The sequence below is a fragment of the Danio rerio genome, chromosome 9, assembly GCF_049306965.1.
Source record: "Danio rerio strain Tuebingen ecotype United States chromosome 9, GRCz12tu, whole genome shotgun sequence".
Lineage (NCBI taxonomy): Eukaryota > Metazoa > Chordata > Actinopteri > Cypriniformes > Danionidae > Danio > Danio rerio.
Genome location: NC_133184.1, coordinates 8,947,274 through 8,971,707, shown reverse-complemented (window position 1 = coordinate 8,971,707; position 24,434 = coordinate 8,947,274). Strand labels below are relative to the sequence as shown.

Below are 24,434 nucleotides of genomic sequence, written 5' to 3'. Positions count from 1 at the left end.
GAAAAAAAAATATTCAAAAATAGTGTTTTAAATTGTCAAGAAATCTGTTTTTGAAACAAATGAAGACAGAAGTCAAATAATCTTTTGAATTATTTTTAGGCTGACCTGTTTACTGTGCCAAACTATTATAAATATCTAAAAAAATATATAGAATATGTTGTTTCAAAGGGGGAAAAAGGTTTTGTATTTTTACCCAGACATTTAAAAAAATATATTTTAAAGTAGTGAGCACAATACTTTGAAACCGTGATATTTTTATCCAAGGATATCATACCGTCAGAATCTTATACCGGCCCATGCCTCAGAAATGGTTTATATGAAAGTCAAAGGCCTCTAGATTACGCTTATTTTACCAAAATAAAATATGATCATGTTTTTATTAATTATTTAATTAGGAGAGTAAGGTCTGACTTTGCTTAGACAAAAGTATTGTCGCTGAACAGAAATAATGTACAGAATATAAAGTCATGGTGCAGTGGAGACAGAATGAATATTGTGTATGACTCTCATGAGCTAGGACGACTGCATCCATCCATCTCTGCAATGACTCAAATCACTTATTAATAGTCATCTGGAATTGCAAAGAAAGCTTTCTTGCAGGACTTCCAGAGTTCATCAAGAGCCTTTGAATTCATCTTCAATACCACCTCCATCTCACCCCAGACATGCTCAATAATATTCATATCTGGTGACTGGACTGGAGTACCTTGACTTTCTTTGCTTTTCAGCGCTATCCTGCTGAAGAATTTGCCCTTTACTGTGTTATTTGTAATGTAATGGTCAACTAGAAATCAAGTAATTATTTGTTGTTCCTGAAACTTGCACAGGCGACAAGACTTTTGTCAGGTAGTGTATGTATTCGGCCTAAGTATAAGTGTAGAGTTCACTCTCTCTGCATTCAAATAAGAGATGACACTAATCTAACAAACAAAAAGCATTTATTGTTCTTTTATTCAATAACACTTTAATTCAAAATCAATGTCTTCAAATATTCCACTGTTACATTTTAAGTACATTTGATTAAAAAAAAAAAGCAGTGACTGTTTCAAAACATCTTTTAAATCTCGTTTGGTTCTTTTCCACACACGGTGAGTGGTTTATGGGCTTAACACTTGTGCAATGTGCACTGAAAACGGCCAAAGCTGCTCAAAGTCCAAAATAACTTGAACACTTTTAGGTGAGCCACGTTGGGTTTAGTCATTGTTTACAGGCTCAGTGGAAAATAAGGGCACTTCTGGTGGAAGCGGGTCAAAGATTGAGCCTTCCAACCACACGTAAACCTCATAGAAACATCAGTGCAATTTGGTGGAACAACAAGGCAAGGTTGCGGACCGGACCAAACTCTAGTAAAATAAAAAGCTTCAAGTCTGAGAGTTCATGACCTTTTGAAAATTAAAACACTGGAATAGTGATGATAATACATGATAAAAGGGTCGTGCTGAAAATAACTGAGTAATTTGACAAACAAAGCAAAAGCAATGTACAGGCAGCAGTAGATGGTGTTAGTGTGATGAAATTATAAATATTTATATAGAGGTTAAAGCACACAGCCAGATTGTTAAAGGCACAGTTCACCATAAAAATGGAAACAATAATGTAAAAACTGATCATCTCACTTCATTAGTCCTTATCAGAAATCTTAGGTATGCATTTTTTGTCTGCATGTATTTGTTTACCTCCATGTGATTTAACTGCTTTTGGCACTTTGAGAGTCAAAAGTGAATACAAATTTTGGACCTCAAAGTGCCAAAAGCAGTTAATTCACATTTTGAATGGCCATGGAGCATGGTTTTAGTGAAAATCTAATTTAAAAACAACAATCAGTAAAAAAAAATCCTAAATGTTTTACTGAAAAGAAAATCAACACTGTCTGAGGATTCACTGAGAAAATAATCAGAAATGTTCATTTTTGGTTGAACTGTCCCTTTAAGATCCTAACAGACATCAAGGCTGTTTTTAAGGATGTGAATTTAATGTCGAGTTCAGACTGCATAATTTTAGCCCCGATTAGACCGCCAAGTTTTTAGAAATCGCAGACAAATGCCTTAATCACAGGCAAATCGATGTTTGTTCATGTGAGTTACAATCACACAGTGAACTATCAAAGACGCCATCTAAGTAAGTCGCTGGCGAAGTAGTGACACGTTCAGATTTTTATCATGCTACTAAATATCTGGATATGTATTCTGTATGAAATGTGTTATGATTGAAAATAACATTGGCGATCACCTACAGCCAATCAGAGAGCAGCATCCACTAGTATGGATATCTGCAGGCCAGCGAGAGGATGGAGAGGAAGTAAAAAAAAAAAAGGGGTTTTCAGTCTATTTAGAGCCAAGAAATGAAGGAAAGACTAGTGTAAATTTGACAGGAGCACAAGTGTTTGACTTTTCATCTGAGCGAACAATCACAATCAGGTTGAAAAAGAAAAAAAAGTTTAGGAAAAACTAACATTTCCTTTCAAAAGCCAGGTGAGCAAAATAAGTACATTTTTAAACCCCACTAAAGGCTTCTTTCTCAGTGTGTACATTGTAAAAAAAAAAATCAATAATTTTACGCTTTGTTTTCGGCAGCTGGGGTGAGAAAAAAGAAAAAGTAAAATAACAGCTGTTAAATTACAGGTTGAATTACAGAAACTTACCAGAAATTTAAATTTAATGAAATTTCTCTAATTTAATGTTTGCTATTTTACGGTAAATTTCTGTGATTGAACAGCCGTTATTTTCCGGCACCTCAGCTGCCGGCAATAAACTGTAAAATGATGGATTTTTTTTACAGTGTAGTTAATTTGCGGATTATATACTATGTGACCTTGTGTTGTTTCCACATCACTTCTCTTATGTGTTTGGTTGAGATGTAGTTTGCGGACCGAGACAACGTTGTCAGCGATTCTTCCTATCGTGAAGTCATGCAAGATAAAACCCCCTGTCGCCGATCCATCCTACAGTGTAAACCAGGGGTGACCAATCCTGTTCCTGGACAGCTACCTTCCTGCAGATTTCAGTTGCAACCCATAATAAACACACCTGCCTGTAATTATCACGTGGTGTTCAGGTCCTAATTAATTGGTTCAGGTGTGTTTGATATGGGTAGCAACTGAAATCTGCAGGAAGGTGGCTCTCCAGGAACAGGATTGGCCACCCCTGGTGTAAACACAGCAGCTACAGAACGCTACACCAGATAGTCAAGCTGTGTGAAAGCATCTGTGATGCAACTACTTTGAAAATTGTGCAGTCTGAACTCAGCATAATTTGATTCACGCTCAAATTCTGAATGAAAACCAGAACTGAATCAATCAAATGACTGGGTTTGAGTATTTTAAAAATAGACATATTTAAAAATAGATCATATTTACATTAGGCGTAGCAGAAAATACTGTTTGCACCAAATGAGAATAGCAACAAATGAAGTCCAGATTTCACTAAAAGTTCAAACAGCTTTTGTTAAAGCCAGAAGAGTGTGTATTTAGTGTAAATCAACACCAATGAAACTGGTTTTGACTCTCTGACAGGGTCAAGAGGAGCATTAGCATGGCCTTCTTTGGTTCAGCTGTATGCTGTTGCTAACAACAGTAACAGATAGTAAGATAATAATAATAATGCTGAGGTAATAAGTTAGAAATTAAGCACCATTTCATAAATATAGAAAAGATGGATATCATGGCTGCTGTGCTTTCATAGTATCTTCAGTCATAAGGCACACAGTAGTGAAGAGTGAATCTGAGAGCGTACATTAAATAAATGAAGCAATTTCAAAAGCCTAACTTGGAATGAAGTACTGAGCGGGTGTTAACCGTGGAAGCCGCTGCTGTAGTCAAAAGTTCACCGGCTACAGGTTCTTCATGCACACTTGGCAGCGGCTGATGCGGGACAGGAGCTGACCGGCTTTGAGTGTCTCAGAGGAAGGGGAGCTCTGGAAAGACTCGTCGATAGACGTCAGCCAGAAGCTGTGCTTGTTGGCGAAGTAGTGACACGTTCCCTTGGCCCCGTTGCACTCGATGAAGGGGGTGGTGCGGAAATCCTCAAGACACGAGCCTGGAGACGCCAGAGACTGACCTCCACCTTCATCTCCAGCTGCTGTGTGCTGCGAGGGAGACAGGAAGAGGTAAACGCTGTTAAAGGCACACACAGTATGTCAATTTGACCACTAGAGGAAGTGATTTCACAACAAACAAAGCTGTAGTTTAAATGATGACGTGACGAATGTGGAATCATTGGAGTTGTGATCTTCATTACATCCTATAGGAATCCTGCAGAAATCATGTTCATAGATGAGCTGAAGCATTCGACATTGACATTTTAAAAATGTCCATTTCCCGCTAACATTTGAGCACATACTTAAACACAGCTGTTTGGCCATTGTGTTCATGTGCTCAACAGAAATGACTGTGATTGGCTGTGAAAATCATCGGTTCACCATTCTTCACCTGTTTAATGAGTGCAAACACAGACAAATGGACTCTAGAGCGTTTTAAATCTGCGCAGAACAGTCGAACCTCAAAGCGAATTGCTTGTATGTCAGCTGATTGATGTGACTATGAAAAGCTCCAGTGTCCCTGTATCTGTGTTTGCCGTCAGTGCACAGCGGTGAAGATGCAGTGAACTGATGATTTTCACGGTCAATCACGTGAGCAGAGCACGTGAACACAACAGCGAATCAGCTGTGTTTAAGAGCTTGCTGGACAGGGCGTAAATGTTAGCATGAAATGGATGTTTTTAACACTGGTTGGTACCAAACTCAATACTTTTGATGGTAGGATGATGCAGAGTAAAGCAGTTGTAGAGAAATGAGAACACTGAAGGAATTGCTGATGAGAGTCAAATGCGACATGGCATGAAAGCAGCAGAGCTTTTATTATGCCAAAATCCACCACTTCCAATTTTCCTGCTGGAGATCATGTGGAGAAGAATCAGCACTAGTTTTATCACACTAAATACATATAGGGTGGTGGAACTATGACGTTAATTTGTATGCAAAAACCCAGAAGCGAGTTCGCATTTTAGCAGTTCTTGTTCCTTCGTCCCAAAGTCAATGGGATTTTTAAATGGGGTTTCAGTAAAATCGCTTAAATAAGGCTGTGGCTAACACTAACTCAAGATACTTTCACCTTTTATTCTACAACACAGTTAAATATCACTCTTGATTTTTTTTTGTTTGTTTATTGGTTATGCTTCTTTAAAAAGACGCTTGCTATCAAGTTGCTAAATGGGACTACAGGCAGTGTCGGAGACATTATACGTCATCGAGCTGATCTGGTCTGGAGGGCAGCTCGCTTGTGTTGGGCATTTGGATTAGTCTGTGATTTAAGTATTTTCATAAATAGTATTTCATTGTTTGTAGTGTTTTTCTAATCTGGAATTCATACTGTGTGTAGATAAATCCTTCACATGTAAAGACCGTCGAGACAGATTAATTTGTTGACATTTATTTTAATTAAACAATATTATGGCTTATATAATATATTATAGCTTACCAGTATAGTGTCTCTTTCCTGCTCTTAGTAATGCAAACGTGTGAATAAATGGGTAAAAATACAGACATATTAACTGTCATTTTATTGTGATCTATTGATTTTTCGTAGTTCTTTCTTCTTCATCTGAACACATTTATGCTGTCATAACTGCAATATTTACACTCCTCCATGAAATATACAGCATATGTGACTGTATAGGCTGCTTTTCGCTGTACTTCGTGATATAAAAATAATATTGAATGTTGTTTTCTATCAGTGATGAACTTGCAGGCATGTAGACTTGTCCCTCACGTCTCATTTCTGTCAACTGTTAAGGTAAGCGGGCTGTATGCACGAAGAAATACACTTATTTAAATATGCCTTATGATAATACCATGTAGGCAAATTTATACATAGTTTAAAACTTTTACAACAACCGTAAAGCAAAACAGATGTATTTCCAAAAAGCATGTAGGTCTATTAGTTTTTTTGCGTATTTATTTGTTTATAACAAATAGTGCGCATTATAATAAACAGAGGGATTAACTCTTTGTTATGGACTGTATTTCTAAAAATATGCGTGAAAAGTTGTCTGTAGCAAGGTGGGGCTGACGTGACATGCGCGCGCCCTGAAGGTACTGTAGTCCTATTATAGCCTAATGTTAGCTTTTCGGTTTTAGCGTTTGCATTTAAGATCCAAAAGTGTTCAAAGTTGTATTTTTGTGTGAGGATTATCTGGCTGGACAAAACGTGCTAGTGTAATGAACAGTGTTTGAACACAGAGCTTATTATTCACATTCTTCGAAAAGCCTATGGGAAAATCCTATAGGGATTTTATTAAGGGAACAAGTTTTATGCTAGCAACCGATTCGACTACAAGGTGACGTCATAGTTTCTCCATTCTATTAGGGTTCTGTTATAATGTTGCTCTGTGCAGTCTAATAAAATGCTCCTGTCTATGGAGGATGAGGGAGCTCTCGAATTTCAATAGAAAATCATAGATAAAAGCAGGGCCGGATTAACCAATGGGCCTTATGGGCACAGGCCCAGGGGTCCGTGCGCACTAGGGGGCCCTGCGAGGGGGAAGAAAAAAAAAGACAATTTCGGAGTGTCTTTTTAGGCTAATTACAAATAGCGCATCTAGTTGGAATAAGCTATTTAGGGTTTACACCCATCTATGCCTGATTGATAGAGACAAGATGAGTAAAGAGCTGTTTAACAATACAGTCGCAGTGGCACACCTTGTAAGGCATAATGCTTCATCTTTTGACGCGATTGATCCTCAACTCGGTTCGAATCCACCATCAGCTGAACTCGTGCTACTTTTTTTTTTCTCCTCGTTACATATCAGATTGGAAATATATTTATTTTTAACAGGAAGGAAACATTTTTGAAAAATAATGCAAATGTGATATAAAGTCACAAGTGTCTCGTGGGTATTTAATAATGTTTAGACTTATAGGTGCCTCCCTCTCTTTAAAAACTATATTGCTCAGACAACTGTATTTCCTCTGAGCAAAAAAATCACGATCACATATTAATATTATTATTATATTTAAATTGCCTTTCTTTCTTTAACTAAACAGAATGCTGTAATTGGTCAAGCGCAGAAACGTCAGTTTTGTAATAACCCACACTAAACTGAGCGGACTTTAGTGTAACGTTATATCTGTCATAGATCAAAAATGAGTGGAGAAGTGGATTTAGCAAACACGAAAGAAAGAGGAGAGGAGGCATCTTTATTGAGGCATTTTCCATACACACCATCTTTTAAAAGATCCATGATCAGGAGAATGAGGGTACAGAAGAAGACGTTATGGTAACTTTAAATGATGAGTAGCTATTAACTACTTTAAGTAATTAATAACTTAATTACAATTTTTGGTTGAACCCAAATGAGTACTTTAAGTGAAATCAGAGTGCAATTAATGGGTTTAAGACAGACTGGAATAAAGAGGTGCTGCTGTGAAGTACACGATGTAGAGGGGACTTTCATTTTGAGGGTGAGACCATAATTTTGAAAAAAGACCAGTAGTTAAGCCTGGATCAGGTCACATAAGTGCTTAGCGACACCACATGCCATTCTAGTGACCGTGTAAACAAAATAATGGCCTTTTAAAATAGCGTTATAAGGCATTTTAAGTCCATAATACAGTGTTTCCCAACCAGTGGTGTGAAGTAATAAATTACAAATTATCAAATTACTGTAATTGAGTAGTTTTTCTCAGGAATTGTAATTTACTAAGTAGTTTTATAAATGTGTACTTTTACTTTCCCTTGAGTACATTTTTAGTGCTGTTTCTGTACTTTTCCTCCTCTACTTTCCTTCAACCTGCAGTCACTACTTTATTTTTTCTTCTCTATGGGGATTAGAAAAATCAGTCCTGTGATTCCTGTTCAATCAAATTGCGGATAGAAGGTAAATTGCATCATAATGAACTACCTAAAGACATGGGGGATTTATAATTGCAGCAAACTGTTTGGAAGCATTAAAAGTGTTCAAATGTCCAAAATCTTTACACACATGGACTCAAAGACAGTTTAGATGCATGTTACTAATGACAAAATGACAGATGTTTACTTTATGATGACCTAAATGGACTTAAACACCCAGCAGGCACAAGACGTCAACATGACGTCACATGACTGACATTGTACCCCAACGTAGTGGGAACATTGCATTTTGTTTAGAAATAAAAATCGGGTTGACATCAGAACCCAACGTCAGGCCGATGTCAATGTCCAAAGTCCAACCTGAAATCAACCAAATATTATAGCTTGACGTTGTGTGGACGTTACAACTATGACGTCTATCAGATGTTGAATTTTAGTTGTCATACCTGATGAATAAATGTCCGTATTCGATGTCAATATGAAGTTGTTTTAAGATGTTGGCTCGACGTTGGATTTTGGTCACTTTCTAACACAACCTAAAATCAACGTCGTCTGACGTTATTGGACGTAAAAATAACGCTGTCCCTAGATGTTGGCTAGACATAGGTTTTTTCGGGTTTCTGCAGGGTCTTAAAAAGTCTTAAAAGGTCTTTAATCTCAAAATCTAAATTTTAGGCCTAAAAAGTCTTAAATCTACTGAAATATTGTGTTGGAGGTCTTAAATCTTTTTTTAAACAGGTCTTAATTTTTCTTTGGTAATGTATTGCTACCCAATCTGGCCAAAACCCACAATCACAAACAATCCATCTCAATAAAACGTTTAACTTTTCATTAAAAGAGGTCATTTTTAACTCTATCATAAGGGTTTAATTATTTTCCTTACAATAACATTTGTTTAAAAAGTTCTCCATGTATTTACTGCTGAGGACACTGGACAGATTGTTATGCATAGATTTACTTTATTACAGTTTTTAAAAACTTTTAAAACATTTGTTAATGATTTTTTTTTATATTAAAGAAAGTTTATGTTGAAAAAGTGAATAGATACAAGTAGAGCTTGCTTGTTTTTAAACAATATTTAAACTATTTTGCTAAGAAATATCTAAAATATCAAATATTTTAAAATTAATTTATTATTGTATCATTAAATTATAATAATTATTTTTTTGATAAGGCAAATGAAGATCTTTTCCATCTGGGCCATTTAAAAAATTCTTTAGCATTTAGCAATTTTAGTCAAAAATTTAATTCATTGTTGAGCTAAAAATGTCTTAAAGTCTTACATTTAACTTAGTGAAACCAGCAGAAACCCTGATTTTGGTCACCTGACATCACAACCTAAATCTAACATCTTATGACGTCTGGGCAATAACTAAATGCACTACAGAATGTTACGTTTACACACATCCACAAATTAAATGTAAATGCATCAGCTTTTTACAGCATAATACTCACTACTTACAACTCTTGAGTACTTTTGAAAGGGCTACATTTTACTCATACTTTGAGTAGTATTTACTACAGATACTTTTACTGTACTTACACTACATTTTTAGGCAAGTAATGGTATTTTTAGTCGAGAATGACTTTTCAGTACTCTTTCTACCAATGTTACCAACCCTTTTTCTGAAGGCACACCAAAAGTACACATTTTCAACCTCTCCCTAACCAAATGCACCTGAATCAACTCATCAGAACATAAGAGACTCTATAACCTGAAGTTAATGGGTCCGATAAGGGAGGCATCCACAATATGTTTGTGTGCCTCCAGGAACAGGGATGGGAAACACTATATTAGAGTCTTAAAATGATTTATAATGCTATTTTAAAAGGCCATTATTAAAATCTATGCATGTAAAGCATTACTTTAATTAATCAAAATCAAGCCAAAGCAAAGTTTCATGGAATGTGAGAGAACATTTGACTTCCATCTACTATGGGATGTACACCACTTGTCATGCTTTTACAGTTATGAACTCCTGTTTGAAAAATGATAATAAATTCACTGCGGGTATGTTGGGGAATTTTAGAACTGAAGTCTCACCATGAGGAAGGAATAGCCAATCCAGAGGCTTCTCCAGCCGACTGGGCAGTTTGGAATGGTTGTATCTTGACTGTGTACGGCGATGGCCACAGATGGAGCTTCACACACAGAGCAGCGGCTGATGTACGGCTTTATTTCAGACTCCTCCACGGGCATCATGGGAATCGGCTGGGTTGTGGACAGCCAATAGGATTTGTCATTGCGGCTGGCGTAGTAGCATATGTCTCCCGGATTACAGTACAGGAAGGGCATGGTGTTAAAACGGGGGAGGCATGATCCGGCTAGACCTGCAGAACAAAACAGAATCATATGAGGACGTTTATATTTGTACTCTTTTGAGTGGCTCAGTGGTTAGCACTGCCATCTCACAGCAAGAAGGTCTCTGGTTTGAGTCCTGGCTTTGTCAGTTGGCATTTCTGTGTGGAATTTGCATGTTCTCACTGTGTTGGTGTGGGTTTCCTCTGGGTGCTCCCACAAGTCCAAAAACACATGCTAAAGTTGAATTGGATAAGCTAAAACAGGGGTGACCAACCCTGTTCCTGGAGAGCCACCTTCCTGCAGATTTCAGTTGCTACCCATATCAAACACACCTGCCTGTAATTATCACGTTGTGTTCAGGTCCTCAATAATTGGTTCAGGTGTGTTTGATATAAGTTGCAACTGAAATCTGCAGGAAGGTGGCTCTGCAGGAACAGGGTTGACCAACCCTGAGCTAAATTGTCCGCAGTGTATGTGTGTGAATAAGTGTGTATGGGTTTTTCCCAGTGCTGGGTTGCAGCTGGAAGGGTATCTGCTGTGTGAAACATATGCTGGATAAGTTGGCAGTTCATTCCGCTGTGGCAACCCCTGATTATTAAAGGGACTAAGCCGAAGGAAAATTAATGAATTTTATACAATTTTAAATTGACAGTTCACCTAAAAATGAAGATGAAAGAATGAAAGAATGTATTGAAAAATGAAGAATGTTGGAGATTGGTAGCCATTGACATCCATGGCATTTTTTTTCCCCACTAGAAAACCCTATCTCCAACATTCTTCAAACTATCTTCTTTTGTGTTCAAACAGAAAAAAGATACTCGGGGTTTAAGGCTCTGGTATACGTGAAATCTGGTTCGTTCTGCAAAAAGACTGAGTGACAGTATACTGTTTCCATACAAAGCAGCATTCAATCAATCAGCCTTACTGAATTTCTTTTTGCTCATTTCGAAGAAAATCCAGCCAAAACAAACTAAAAAGAGGATTTTGTTTGAAATGATGTCCCTTCAGTACGATTTTCAATTTCTTTTAAAGTTTACCAGGGCCTTTAGAAGCACTGGAGGATGAGCAAGTACTCATTTTACTGTGAACTATTCCTTTAAATCAGTGGTTCTCAAACTTTTTTCATTAAGTAAAAAAAATCTGTCTCCAAGTACCACCATAATGACGAGGAAGATTAATAATTCCTATTATTAAAAATATTTATTACCGTCAGCCATTTTAATCATTATAAATAGTTTGAACATTAATACTGTACAGTATGGAACCAGGTTAGTCTCAAAGAAATTCACGCAAAAGACACGATGTACACATGCGTAGCCAAATTCACATGCATAAAACCAAATTCACGTCTTCTTGTTTTCTTGAAAAAGACGTGATAGTGTCATTAGAAACTGAATGAAACTGAAAAAAAAGATATTTACTAAGGTGAGGATCTTTATTTTTTTTCAGTTTCATTCAGTTTCTAATGACACTATCACATCTTTTTCAAGAAAACAGCTGCTTTAGAACTTCAAATGTTCAACAACCTTACAGTTTTATATGCCTTAACAATAAAAATGAAAAAAAAAAAAGATATCATATTAGGTGAGGATCAAACACAGGTCTAAGGGCATGGTAACCCAACGTGCTGACCACTGGACCACAATGGCGCTGCAATGCTGGCCTGGCTGGAATGATACTTATGATTACCCTGCAGGATACATGTTGCTCATAGGGCTGCGAGACAATAAATAAGAAAAGCGGAGCTGCGGCAAAATAATGGATAAAAAGAGTGAGGATATGGTCAAATATATAAATAAATTTTAAAAAAGTGCAACTGCTGCTTTCTCCGTTCGCCATGCTGGAGAGGAACAGTCTGCACAAAAGAAGCGCAGAGTTGGTTTCAATGAATACAGCTCTCATCTGATTGGCTGAAAGGTAAGAGTAGTCCTGACTCTGGCAGGAAAGTCTCACAAATACACACACACGTATCCAGGGGGAGTCGTACGTGAAAGAGGATTTGCACATTCTCATTCAGGATGAACTCACAAGTTTTAAACATTCAAAACTTTTTGTACACTCTTATACATTTGCAAATGGTGTTTTGCATTTGTGAAACGTATTTTATGAAAATGTATTTTTATTTTGTGCACGTGAATTTTTTTGTGAATATAAATAAATATTTTACGCATGTGAATTTGGTTTTATGCACGTGAATTTGGCTACGCATGTGTACATCATGTCTTTTGTGTGAATTTCTTTTGAGACTAATCTGGTTCCATAGTACTGTGCTTATTTCAAAACACTTGGTCTTCGGGATCTAGACACTGTTGAAATGTCGGTTTTACGTCAGCCTACCCCAAGGAGTTAGTAAGATGCTTTGAAAAGAAACCTTAAGTATCAGCATCATAATCCTTCAAAAACCATTGTAAGATGTTCCTCATGAAACATTTATTATCATTCTCCATGTTGAAAACAGTTCTGCCTAATTAATATATTTGTGGAAAACACAATGATATATATGATATGCATTTAATCTGAAATTAACATTCGGTTCAAAAGTTCTGCAAATGACTGACATCTCGTGATTGATGTCCAGCACTCACCCAGGTCTTGGTTGTGGGCCTTTTCCTGGCCCTCGAAGTACAGAAGACTGTAACCCATCCATAACAAGGACATGCCCTGAGGACACATGGGGATCTCCTCAGACTGACTGTGCTTCACCAGCAGGTAGCCAACGTTCACACTGCGGCCAGCCATTCCAAGAGGACCGGGTATACCAGGTCGTCCTCGAGTCCCTGAGAATTCAGATTGATTATCAATTCATATTGTGAGCAGTCAGACATTCACATGATCAAATGATTTGCAGTTCTTTCTTTTAGTACTCTATATTGGCAAAAGTGTTGGGACATCTGCCTTTACACACACATGAACCCTTTTGGAGAGGCTTTCTGCAAGGTATAGGAGTGTGTTTATGGAAAATTTTGACCATTCTTTCAGATGCACATTTGTGAGATCAGGCAATGATATTAAATGACCTGGCTCACAGTCTTTACTCTAATTCACCCAAAGATGTTCAGTCGGGTTGAGGTCAGGCCTCTATGCAGGCCAGTCAAGTTCCTCCACATTAAACTCATTTATCCATGTTTCTTGTGCTTGTTATTGCTTTGTACACTGGTGCTTGGTTATGCTGAAACAGGAAGGGTCTTCCCCACTGTTCACACAAAGTTGGGAGCATGAAATTGTCTTAAAGAAGATCAGTTGGCCTGCTTTTGAATCAGTTTGTAGGTTTTCAAACACCATGGTGGCAAATTATTAAAATTACTCTGTTTTCCAAACATGAGTCAAGCCAATGAGTTCCCGAAGACTTTAATGTTGCTAATATTAAGTTAATTATGCAAATATTATTGTTCAAATTAGTTACTTCTCTACTACAATGGTCTTAAACACAACTCCTGGAGGGCCGCTGCTCTGCATAGTTTAGCTCCAACCACCTCTAACTCACACTTGCTTAATAGTATCTAGTAGTCTTGAACACCTTGATTAGTTGGATCAGCTGTGTTCGATTAGGATTGGAGCAAAATTGAGCAAAGCTTGGGCGCTCCAGGAATTGAGTTTGAGACCTATGCTCTACCATTAGTTTCTAACTTTTTTCACGGGAAATGCTTCCCTTTGGTTTTTAACTATCGTATGTATTCAGCATATATAAGTTTCTGGTCATGCAAAATCACTTGTATCATATGATGTTTTTCTCAATGGTTAAGAACAACTTTGCCATTGTACTCTTAGGTGGTTATTGTACCTTCTCAGCAACAGAGATAACATCACATGATCCAATGTGCATAATTAAAATCATATGACCAACTGAATATGACTGAGCAAGAGTATATGATAGAGGGCACATCTTATCTCTAGGTGAAAGATTAACTGTAGAAATACATATATTGGTGGTGAAGGGTTTGGAGACTCTGTGCATATGTTGCACAGATAAAATATATTTCCTCCTCCCTGTGTCTTTTAACAGACTTACAGTGCATCCGGGAATATTCATAGCACTTTACTTTTCCACATTTTTAAAGTTATAGCCTTATTCCAAAATGGATTCAATTTTTTTTTCTCAAAACTCCATTAAGACAGTATGAAAAAATATTTATTTAAAATTGTTGCAAATTTAAAAAAAAATAAAAAAAAATCACATGCACATAAGTATTCCCAGCCTTTGCCGTGACGCTCTATTATGTTTCCACTGATCATTCTTTAGATGTTTCAGCAGCCTAATTAGAAGTCACCTGGGGTAAATTCAGGGCCTACTCACACTATGCCATCCGTACCGTGCCCAGTCCCGTTTCCCGGATCGTCTGAGAAGTGTGAGTGCCCTGAATCGGGCTCAAGCACGGTTCACTTGGCCGGCCCTGGCCCGGTTGGAAGAGGTGTGCCTGAGCCCGGTTCACTTGGGCTCGAAACTGAAAGCGAGACGTGATTTTTAAGGGGCTGTTTCATATGGATTTATTAATAATTCGTATTGTTCTGTGAATGCAAACTGCCGTAGTTTATTAAAGACGCAAAAACCCATCACTGCACGACAGCTGCGCGCCTTCAGCAGACCTCCTCATTCCTGCAGCACAAGAGCTTTATGATTGTTTATGAGCGTAAAAAGTGGCGGATCTGTTCGGCGAAATATCTGACTGCGTGTCCCCGCATCCCTAAGGACTGTTTGGCGAGATATTTGGCGGCATATCTAACGACTGAAACGATATAAGTAGAAAAATCTCCACTGTGCTGCTGAGTGAGAGAGTGCTTCTCACTGAACAGCGCAGCAGCGATGACGTAAGCGTGCCGAAGCCCGTTTGTGGTGTGAGCGCGGGCCGTGGGGGGACACGGGAGGGGGGACAAGCGTGCTTTGGCCCGGTTCGAGGCAACTGTACCTAGTGTGAGTACGGCCTCAGTTGATTGGACATGATTTGAAAAGGTACACACCTGTCTATATAAGGTCCCAGGGTTGATTGCTGCCAAAGGTGCATCAACAAAGTATTGAGCAAAGGCTGTGAATACTTATGTACATGTGATTTTTCAGATTTTTTTTATTTTAATAAATAAATAAAGCTGTAACATAAAAAATTAGGAAAAAAAGTGAAGCGCTATAAAGACTTTCCAGATGCATCCCAGATAAGGATGTAAACATCTCTGTTTCAAAGAAATGGGAAATCTGGAAACACTTCTAATGTGTTTACTGGTGCACAGTTGGGACAAATGGTCACTCACCTCAGATCAAAGTTCGTGCAATTTTTTTTTCCCTTAATCCTTTAAGGAATTAATAAAATCATTTTAAAAAACATTAGTCATTAGTAACAGGGTTAAATAATTGATAACTTTGGCAGCCAAGAAAATGTTTTAATTAGTGACACTTTCCTAATTTATGAAATGAAAATATGATTTCAGTTACAAAGTTTAAATGTGAAATAAATTTAAAATAAACCAGCTTCCCTCAATCTTTAATCCACTAATCTAACCCAGAATTCCTTCATCCTCACAGTACTTTTAGACAAGCATAACATTCACCTTGTTCGCCTTGCAGACCAGAGTGGCCCATTGATCCAGGTTCTCCACGGAAGCCTGGACTTCCTGGTATTCCAGGAAGACCTGGCATCCCCTTGTGTCCACTTGGACCTACAAATCCTATAAACAGATAAGAGCCAATTACATGATGGAGCTGGATTTGGGGGGACAGCAACAGGACAAGAAGAGAAAGTAAGTCATATTCATTACAGAAGTTCTAGATTGACACTTTGAATTCTTGTACCTGGATCACCAGGAGGTCCCGCAGGGCCTGGGTTTCCATTGCGCCCCAATGGTCCCTGAATACCCATCTGACCAGGTGGCCCTTGCTCCCCTGGAAGTTTCTGTGGAACTGGTGGATATCCTTTAGCCCCAGGTAATCCAGGAAAACCTGAAAAACAAAGGCATAGTATAGATGATGAGCAGGCTAGGTTAATGGCACTCATTCATGTAGAGTTGATTTACAATACAAATGGGACAATAGCAATGTTAACGCAGAATAAATGATGAATCAAAACTCAATCATAAAGCCGTTCAACTGTAGGACATGGTGTCAGCATTCAGATCAATTCTCAAAACTCTTGAGAAACCTTTCACACAGAATGCTCTTACATTCAAAATGTTCCATTGTTTTTCTACTGGCTTGTTTCCACTGAGTGGAATGGTACGATTTGGTACGCTTTTATGGCTGTTTCCTTTGTAAAAGGGTACCTAAAAGCAAACCGTACTGTACCACTTTTTGGTGACCCTTTGCAAAGGTACCTAGCACGAAAAAAGCTAGACGCATAGCTGAACGCTTTTGGTTTACAGAAATACGTCGCTCGCAGAAGCAGGTGAATGAAAACAAAGGAAGCGGCATTTTTTAAAACACAGCTGAGACATTACACTGTAATAATATATAAATATAATACCAAGACATTGTCGATCCAAGCTCAAACAAACCTTGTCGTCATCTTGATGAACAGCCACAAAGTCAAGAAGGACGAAATCTGCCGTGTCCTGTTTTTGCTTTACGAGGCTGTCTAAAAGTGTGCGCAGTTTCACTTTCTTCAGAGAGGTTGCCGCGCATCTACATTTGAAATGATAAACGTCTTGAGCTCATATTAATAACGTGCTCGTAATCATTACAGCACTTCTGATATCCGATCCTTTCTTAAATAAACAAACGCGAGAGCGAAGCGTGAAAAAAACAAAGGAGAAGCCAGAAATACTGCAGCAAATGATGCTTCTGCAACATAAAACAACAACAAACTGCCATGCTCATCATCGCCTTTTGGACTATTATGAACTGGGAATGACAGAATTGCTTTCTAACAAGAGGTTACATGTGCTGCTGAAGATTACACACACAGATGAGAGGTTTGCTTTGACTGTGGGCTATATTTTGTGTTGTTTTTGAAATCAAATAAGGACTAAATGTATGCTGTGTGAGGGTTTGTTTGTGTTCATATATGTTGCATTATTTATTTAACATATATGCAGATGTTACAGTAGTACAGTACAGTAGTATTTATGTGTGTAAAGCATTTGTTTTGTGAGAAGTACTTCTCATATGATATGTGAACGACCCATACGGCTTTACTGTGACATTTCCTCGCGTAAAAATTACATTGTCTGAAACTTTCTGTCGTATGCTTGATAAAGGTGACCGGTACCGGTCCGTACCGTACTGTACCACTTATTGGAAACGGGCCATAAGTAAATAAGGTTGACTGACACACATGACCATTCGACTCGTGTATCTTGGAGTGTCTTACTATGTTTTGATGCCAAATCAAAAAAAAAAAAAAAAACTAAATTAATTTAAACTATTACATGCAGCTCCACTCATCATTGTCATTTTAAAGGCAGTTGACCAATTAGATGAACCCAAAAACTGGGCAAAAATAAAAATAGACACAAATATGTGTTCTGATAGACAGTCATACCTATTATATTAACACAAACACACACACACACTATGTGGGCGGAGTAATACACAAAGTGTAAAGAGGCTGTACGAGTTCTGATATTGCAGAATATCGCACGGCTATCAGCCAATCAGATTTGAGAACCAGACAGAACTTGTGTATATATATATATATATAGGTCAGATCATTTGCATCAGCTAACTTATTAAGATCTGTTTCCTAAAAAGAAATCTGCCCGTCAAATACCAGACACTGAGAAAATATGAAATATATAAACAAAAATGGTTCACAAATATCATATACAAGATCTTCCACACTGGGATACCAAAACACAAATATTTTATGTAAATAAAATGCTATATGTAAATTTATGCTATATGTTTTATTCTAGATTAGGTGTTGTTTGGACAAATTATTTAGTGATTTTAGCTAATCACCTGGGGGTCCGGTATCTCCTTTAGGTCCAAAAGGGCCCCTGTCACCTTGAAAACCACGTCTTCCTGGAAATCCCATCATCCCTGGCTCTCCTTTATCACCTAAAAAATGAAATGTAAAATAAAAATTGCACATGACTCCAGATCTTTTTTAGCTCATTAAAAACAAACGTGAGGATTAAATCATGTCATTTTATTGTAAGGACAACATTTTATCAATTTATTTCTGTATTTTTGTATTCATATTCATTATGATTAACAGTGAGCTGTTTCAGTTTTGTATAGCTGCAGTAAGCATCGCCTGATTCCTATTCCATCTCATCTACCTTTTCTTCCTGACACTCCAGATTCCCCAGAACTTCCCTTTTCTCCTCTGTCACCCTGGACTCCTTTTTCTCCAAATAATCCGAAATCACCAACATTTCCTCTATCTCCTTTTGCTCCGAAGGGAGATGGGATCCCTGGGGTTCCTCTGGTACCAGGAAAACCTACAGGATGAGGGCAATAGGAAAATTACAAGATGACACTTCCTCAAAACTAACTTTTCAAAAAGTATTTTAACATAGTGATCAGCCTTTTACCTGGTATTCCTTTTATGCCTGGAAAACCATAGTCGCCCTGCGTTCCTTTTATATCAGAAAATCCTTGCTGACCTTGAGGCCCCGGTACACCTCGCTGCCCAATTTCACCCTTATTTCCTGTAACGACACCAGTTTCAGTGTAGCTAACTAAAACTATACTATAACTATATGAATATGAATTTCAGGCGGCACGGTAGCTCAGTGGTTAACACAGCCTCACAGCAAGAAGGTCACTAGTTTGTGTCCCAGTTGAGTCACTTGGCATTTTTGTGTGGAGTTTGCATGTTCTGACTGTGTTGGTATGGGTTTCCACCGGGTGCTCCGGTTTCCCCCACAAGTCTGAAGACATGCTCTTTAGGTGAATTGAAGAAACTAAATTGTCTGTAGTGTGAGAGTGTGAATGCAAGTGTGTATGGGTGTTTCCCAGTACTGGGTTGCAGCTGGAAGGGCATCCACTGTGTAAAACATTTGCTGGATAAGTTGGCGGTTCATTCCACTGTGGTGATCCCTTATGAATAACAGCACTAATCCAAAGAAAAATGATATGAATTTCAATATACCTGGATCTCCAGTGGTACCCTTGTGTCCCAGTGACCCGGGGACACCAGTTGTTGTGCTGGGGATGCCAGTCTCTCCTAACTCTCCTTTAGTTCCTGGGTTTCCTGGTTGGCCCCAGTTGTCAGTACCTTGCAGGGGACATAACATAGCAACGAATTACTAATATGCAGACAATGGTTTATGTTATGATCATTTTTTATGCTAGTCACAGCCATATCACCCTGCAGCACAAGACCGGTTACTCACTGAAGCTAAGCAGGGCTGAGCCTGGTCAGTACCTGGATGGGAGACGGTGACCACATGGGAAAGCTAGGTTGCTGTTGAAAGTAATGTAAGTGAGGCCAGCAGGTGGTACTCAACCTGTGGTCTGTGTGAGTCCTAATGCCCTAGTATAATGAAGGGGACCCTATACTGTCAGTGGGTGCCGTCTTTCGGATGAGACATTAAACCAAGGTCCCCACTCTCTGTGGTCATTAAAAATCCCATGACACTTCTCGTAAAAGGAGTAGGGGTATATAGATAACAAATGCAACCGAAGAATTACCTGGGACACCCTGGTTACCCTTTTGACCTTTCAGTCCATCCAACCCAAAAATGCCTTTAAGACCAGGAAATCCTACAAGAGACATTATATAAACATTTATTAACTGATTCAAGCTAATGAGCACACATGCCATCAATCAAAACCAGATTTGTTTCTATTTCATTAAAGTGGATCATGAGACCTTTTTGGCCTGGCTGGCCTTGGATTCCAGTGGTTCCTGTCTGTCCTGGGTCTCCTGACCTGCCCTTGTGACCTTGGCTTCCTGGAAAACCCTGTAGTCCATCAGAGCCTGAAAAAAAGATCCAGTTAAAAACAATTTTTCTAAAACAATTAAATGATTCTAGGTTGAAACCAAACTTTAAATATCAAGTTGACCTACTACAAGCAAAACTGAGCAACTATAGCTTCAGACAGGCTAGCAACATGCTAATGTATCTAAGCATTGTGCAAAAGTGTTACTATCCTTACAACATTCTCTTTTTCATCCTTTAATTGAAACTTATAGCTTACAAACCCATTTTAAAAATCTAAGCAAGGTTTACTCAAAGTAACATAAAATAGTCATAAAAGTCATCACATAAAAATACATAAGTGAAGAAGCGTCGTACCTGGTGGTCCAACTGTCCCAGGTTCACCTTGGTAGCCTTTCATCCCTTCAATTCCATCTAATCCTGAACTTCCTCTTTCTCCAGGCATACCATAGAGTCCCTTTGCACCTAACAGATATATATTAAATAAGAAGCTTAATTAAAGGGACAATACAAGTCCGGGATGATGTCCGTTGTATTCCATGATATATGAACTTCTAACCTGTACTTCCAGGATGTCCAGTTTCACCTCTCAGTCCTGTTGATCCTGGAAGACTGATGGTAGGCCCCAAGTCACCTTAAATAAAGGAATCCTGCATAAACATTTTTTTTTATGGAGTTCAGAAAGTCTACATCCAATATTAATATCTGATATGGTTTAGGGCTGCACGATACATTGTTAAAGTGAAGTGCGCATTTGCAATAGTCACTTTGCAGGATCTGAAATGTTGTGCCACTGCTCTAAACATTGTGGAGCAATCACGAAGTTTAACCTTAACAGAGGGAAAGTATTTAAACTTAGGTTTAAACCATTTGTGTATAAGGAATTATAATGTTTGTAGCTTTAACAAAGATTAATTGTATTCAGTTTTTTAAACAACGAAGATTGCACAGTGACAGAATTATTTGCATTTGATCTCCAGACAACCATAAAGCACTATTTCATTTGTGTCTTGGTTTTACTCTATTTATATGTGCTTGTATTGTGTGTATTATGTTTTGTGCAGATGCACTGTCCAATGAAATAATCACAATAAGTCTAAAATTATGAATTCTAGAAAACAGAAATGGAGCTAGTCAAGTCATCTGGTGAAATGATATTCATATCGCAATAAATGTAGCAAGGTTATAATTGCTTTGGATTTTTCATTAGTTTTAGTTTTTATTTTATTTTATTTTGTTTTGACTTTTTATTTTTAAATTCAGTTTTAATAAAATAAATACTTAATTTTATATAGGCATATTTACTAGTTTTTATTCGTTATTATTTTGATATTGCTTAGTTTTAGTTCAGTTTTTTTAGTTTCAGGGTTATTTTATTATTATTATTATTATTATTATTATTATTTGTAAATTAGGATATTTGTTAGGCTGGTTAAATAATGAAACATATAAGTTACATTTTTTTGACACAAGAACACTACCCACTACCATATACCTCTACCATCTAGCCGTCCTCAAATTCAAATACAACAGCCCACGAGAGTAGGCCTATGTACTATACGTGTGCGAGGCTGCTTCTTAGGTTAGATACACAGTATTGATGGGAAGTTTGGAACGATTCGTTTGCTATCAGGATACAGAAATCCAAAATAAAATCCATTATTGGGCACAAATGTGTTGAATTAATACTTTTAAGTGTCTGTCTGGGTCGTATTTAATGTTTTCATCATTCGGCTGTCATGTTCAGCCGTTGTTTTGTCACAGGAGAAACAGCAAGGATGACTGGAAGAAGAGCGACTTGATCTGGCCAATGGCATCAGGATTACAGACTCCGAGATGTCGTATGGCTCCAACATGTGGCAGTGCAAAGTACATAGATTATTTTTGCTATAATTTTAGTTAGTTTTTGTTTTTTATATCCACAATCCCATTTTGGTTAGTTCTTGTTTGTTTTTTTTGTTTTTTTACTTTTATTTTTATATCAGTTAAGGGTAATGTTTTTTTTAAAGGAGTGACAACAATGCTTGTAATGTATGATTATTAAGAATGACAGTAAAAAGAAAGAAAAGACAACAGTAATAATAACTGACAACAATAATAAATCACAAGTACTACACCAACTACTACTAGAGAAAATTACTAATATTACAACTACTACTGCTGCTACTACAGCCACAGCCACATTTACTACTACTACTACTACTACTACTACAATGTCTACTACTACTGATACTACTACAACAGCTACCACTACTGATACTACTACAGCGTCTATTACAACTGATGCTACTACAACAACATCTTCTACTACTACTACTACTACAGCAATCACTGCTACTACAACATCTACATCGACAACCTCTACTACTTCTGATATTACTACGCTGACAATGACTACTACTACTACTACAACAACACGTTTAGTACTTCTGATACCACTATATCAACAACATCTACTACTCTAGGAACAAATAAAACTACTACAATAATCCCAACTACAATTTCAATCGATACTACTACAATGACTACTAATACTACTACAACAACACGTTTACCACTTCTGATACCACTATATCAACTACATCTACTACTACAGGAACTAATAAAACTACTACAATAGTCCCAACTACAATTACAATCGATACTACTACTACTACTACTACTACTACTACTACTACTACTACTGCGACCTGAATAATGACAATGGTATAAATACTTATAATAATGATAATAAGGAGATAACAGGAGGACAAGTCAGAACACTAACAATAATAATGAAAACAAAAGTAAAAGTAATACCATTAATGATAAAAGTGACGAGGTGAGGGGAGGTTGGGAAATCAGGGAGAGGACAAATACTGATAATGATAATAATAATATTAATAGTAAGTAGAGAAAAGAGAGGAAATAGAAGAAGAGAAAAAAAAACAGAAAAGGAAAAAAAGAAAGTGTCGAAAAATAAAGTGCAACAAACAATAAGACAATAAGAATAATAAGGAAAAAAACATAACTATATTAATGACAATTTATGAATGACACAAACCCAAAGTAAAGAATAATATCAAAAATAAGAATTTAACTGACAGGATGATGAATTATTAACACCGTGATAACTATAATATACTCACGCTGGTAATAACAATAATAATAATAACGAGGATGATAATAATAAAAAAAATAATAAAAATACAACAGCTTTAACAATAACAATTTTTTTAAGATTTTTTTTTGGCCTTTTTTGCCTTTATTAGATAGTACAGTATTTAGAAAGGAAGCGAAGTTGGAGAGAGAGAGGGGGGTAGGGCAATGTCCTCAAGCCGGGATTCGAACTCGGGACGCTCTAGCGGGCTACTGCACCATATGTCGATAAAAGTGATGAATAAATTGTGATGCATTATAAAAAGTGTGAAGTGTAGCATGGATCAGTCCAGTGCAATGCCCAGGCTGTCATGCCAACGTCAAACTTACCCTTAAAATGTTTTTTTTTTTTAATTTAGCTATTTTTTTTTCGTTTACTATAATAACCTTGATATATAGCAGAAAACAAAACATTGCAATGCTAGTTTTTTTAAATATCGTACAGCCCTAATATGGTTTACGCTGGTTTAATCTAGTCATGTTGGTTGTTGCTACTGTGCTGGTCCAGCTGGTCTATCTCAGCAATTCCGTTTGCTATAATTGAACCACTACCACCAGTACTCCAAACTGGTTATGACCATGTATATCACACAGATTTTTAGCATAGGATAATTTTGACATTTACTCATTAGCACCTTTGAATCCTTTGATTCCAGAATCTCCAGGTCGTCCATAGGCACCAGAGGAGCCTTTGTTGCCCTGAAAAATAAGCTTCAATGATTAAAAGCACAACATCCTGCACATCCTAACTTATATACAAGCAGTTTTTTTTTTATTTTTTTTATCATGAATGGTTTTAAGGCTAAGAAGGATACTGGGCTTAAAATCCTACCTTGGGTCCAGACATTCCAGGGAAACCTTCAATTCCAGGGAGTCCGGTAGGCCCTGGCATTCCCTTGGGCCCTTCTAAACCCGGTTCTCCCGGAAGACCTTTTACACCTTTTACAACACTGGGCTCACCTGGATGTCCATCTTTTCCCTCACCACCTGGTATACCTGGAAAGCCTTTTGTACCTGGCCAAAGGCAAGTAGAAATAAAAGCTATAGGTGTCTTTCTTATATTTATCATTTTGATGCATAAATAAGACCTTACGCAGATACTGAAATAATTATGTAACAACTTGAACACATAGAGGAGGTGTTACAGATCAGTAGCTTCAGTTCCCCATGCTGTTCCTTCTACCAAACACAACTCTCTTGCTTTAAAGGGTCACGAAACACCAAAACACATTTTTTGATCTGTTGACAGTCGTATATGTGTCCCACACTGCTAAAAACACTATTAGGACACCTATATTTCACTAAAAAGTGTAAATTGGTTGTTTTTGCGTTATT

The 24,434-nt window shown here is 37.5% G+C and overlaps 1 protein-coding gene across 8 annotated transcripts in view; it reads right to left on the bottom strand.

Annotated features, from left to right (window-relative positions):
- Window positions 1–921: 921 nt before the first annotated feature.
- col4a2 (collagen, type IV, alpha 2) overlaps window positions 922–24,434 on the bottom strand; it is a 154,275-nt gene continuing 130,762 nt past the window's right edge. Inside the window, exons 34-50 of one of the 8 annotated variants that reach the window (XR_012385159.1) lie at window positions 23,932–24,113; window positions 23,735–23,798; window positions 20,521–20,595; window positions 20,319–20,426; window positions 19,892–19,999; window positions 19,711–19,782; window positions 19,169–19,294; window positions 18,609–18,725; window positions 18,354–18,515; window positions 18,031–18,129; window positions 15,928–16,074; window positions 15,687–15,803; window positions 12,734–12,925; window positions 9,891–10,177; window positions 3,142–4,083; window positions 1,766–2,991; window positions 922–1,694 (exon numbers count right to left, since the gene is read on the bottom strand). Coding sequence is in view for 1 of the 8 variants with exons in the window: in XM_068223547.2 (XP_068079648.2) it covers window positions 3,829–4,083; window positions 9,891–10,177; window positions 12,734–12,925; window positions 15,687–15,803; window positions 15,928–16,074; window positions 18,031–18,129; window positions 18,354–18,515; window positions 18,609–18,725; window positions 19,169–19,294; window positions 19,711–19,782; window positions 19,892–19,999; window positions 20,319–20,426; window positions 20,521–20,595; window positions 23,735–23,798; window positions 23,932–24,113 (2,111 nt within the window). In the remaining 7 variants the exon portion in view is untranslated. Of the gene's footprint in view, window positions 4,084–9,890; window positions 10,178–12,733; window positions 12,926–15,686; window positions 15,804–15,927; window positions 16,075–18,030; window positions 18,130–18,353; window positions 18,516–18,608; window positions 18,726–19,168; window positions 19,295–19,710; window positions 19,783–19,891; window positions 20,000–20,318; window positions 20,427–20,520; window positions 20,596–23,734; window positions 23,799–23,931; window positions 24,114–24,434 lie in introns of all 8 variants that reach the window. The other 7 variants (XR_012385161.1, XR_012385160.1, XR_012385163.1 and 4 more) reach the window with 7 other exon arrangements.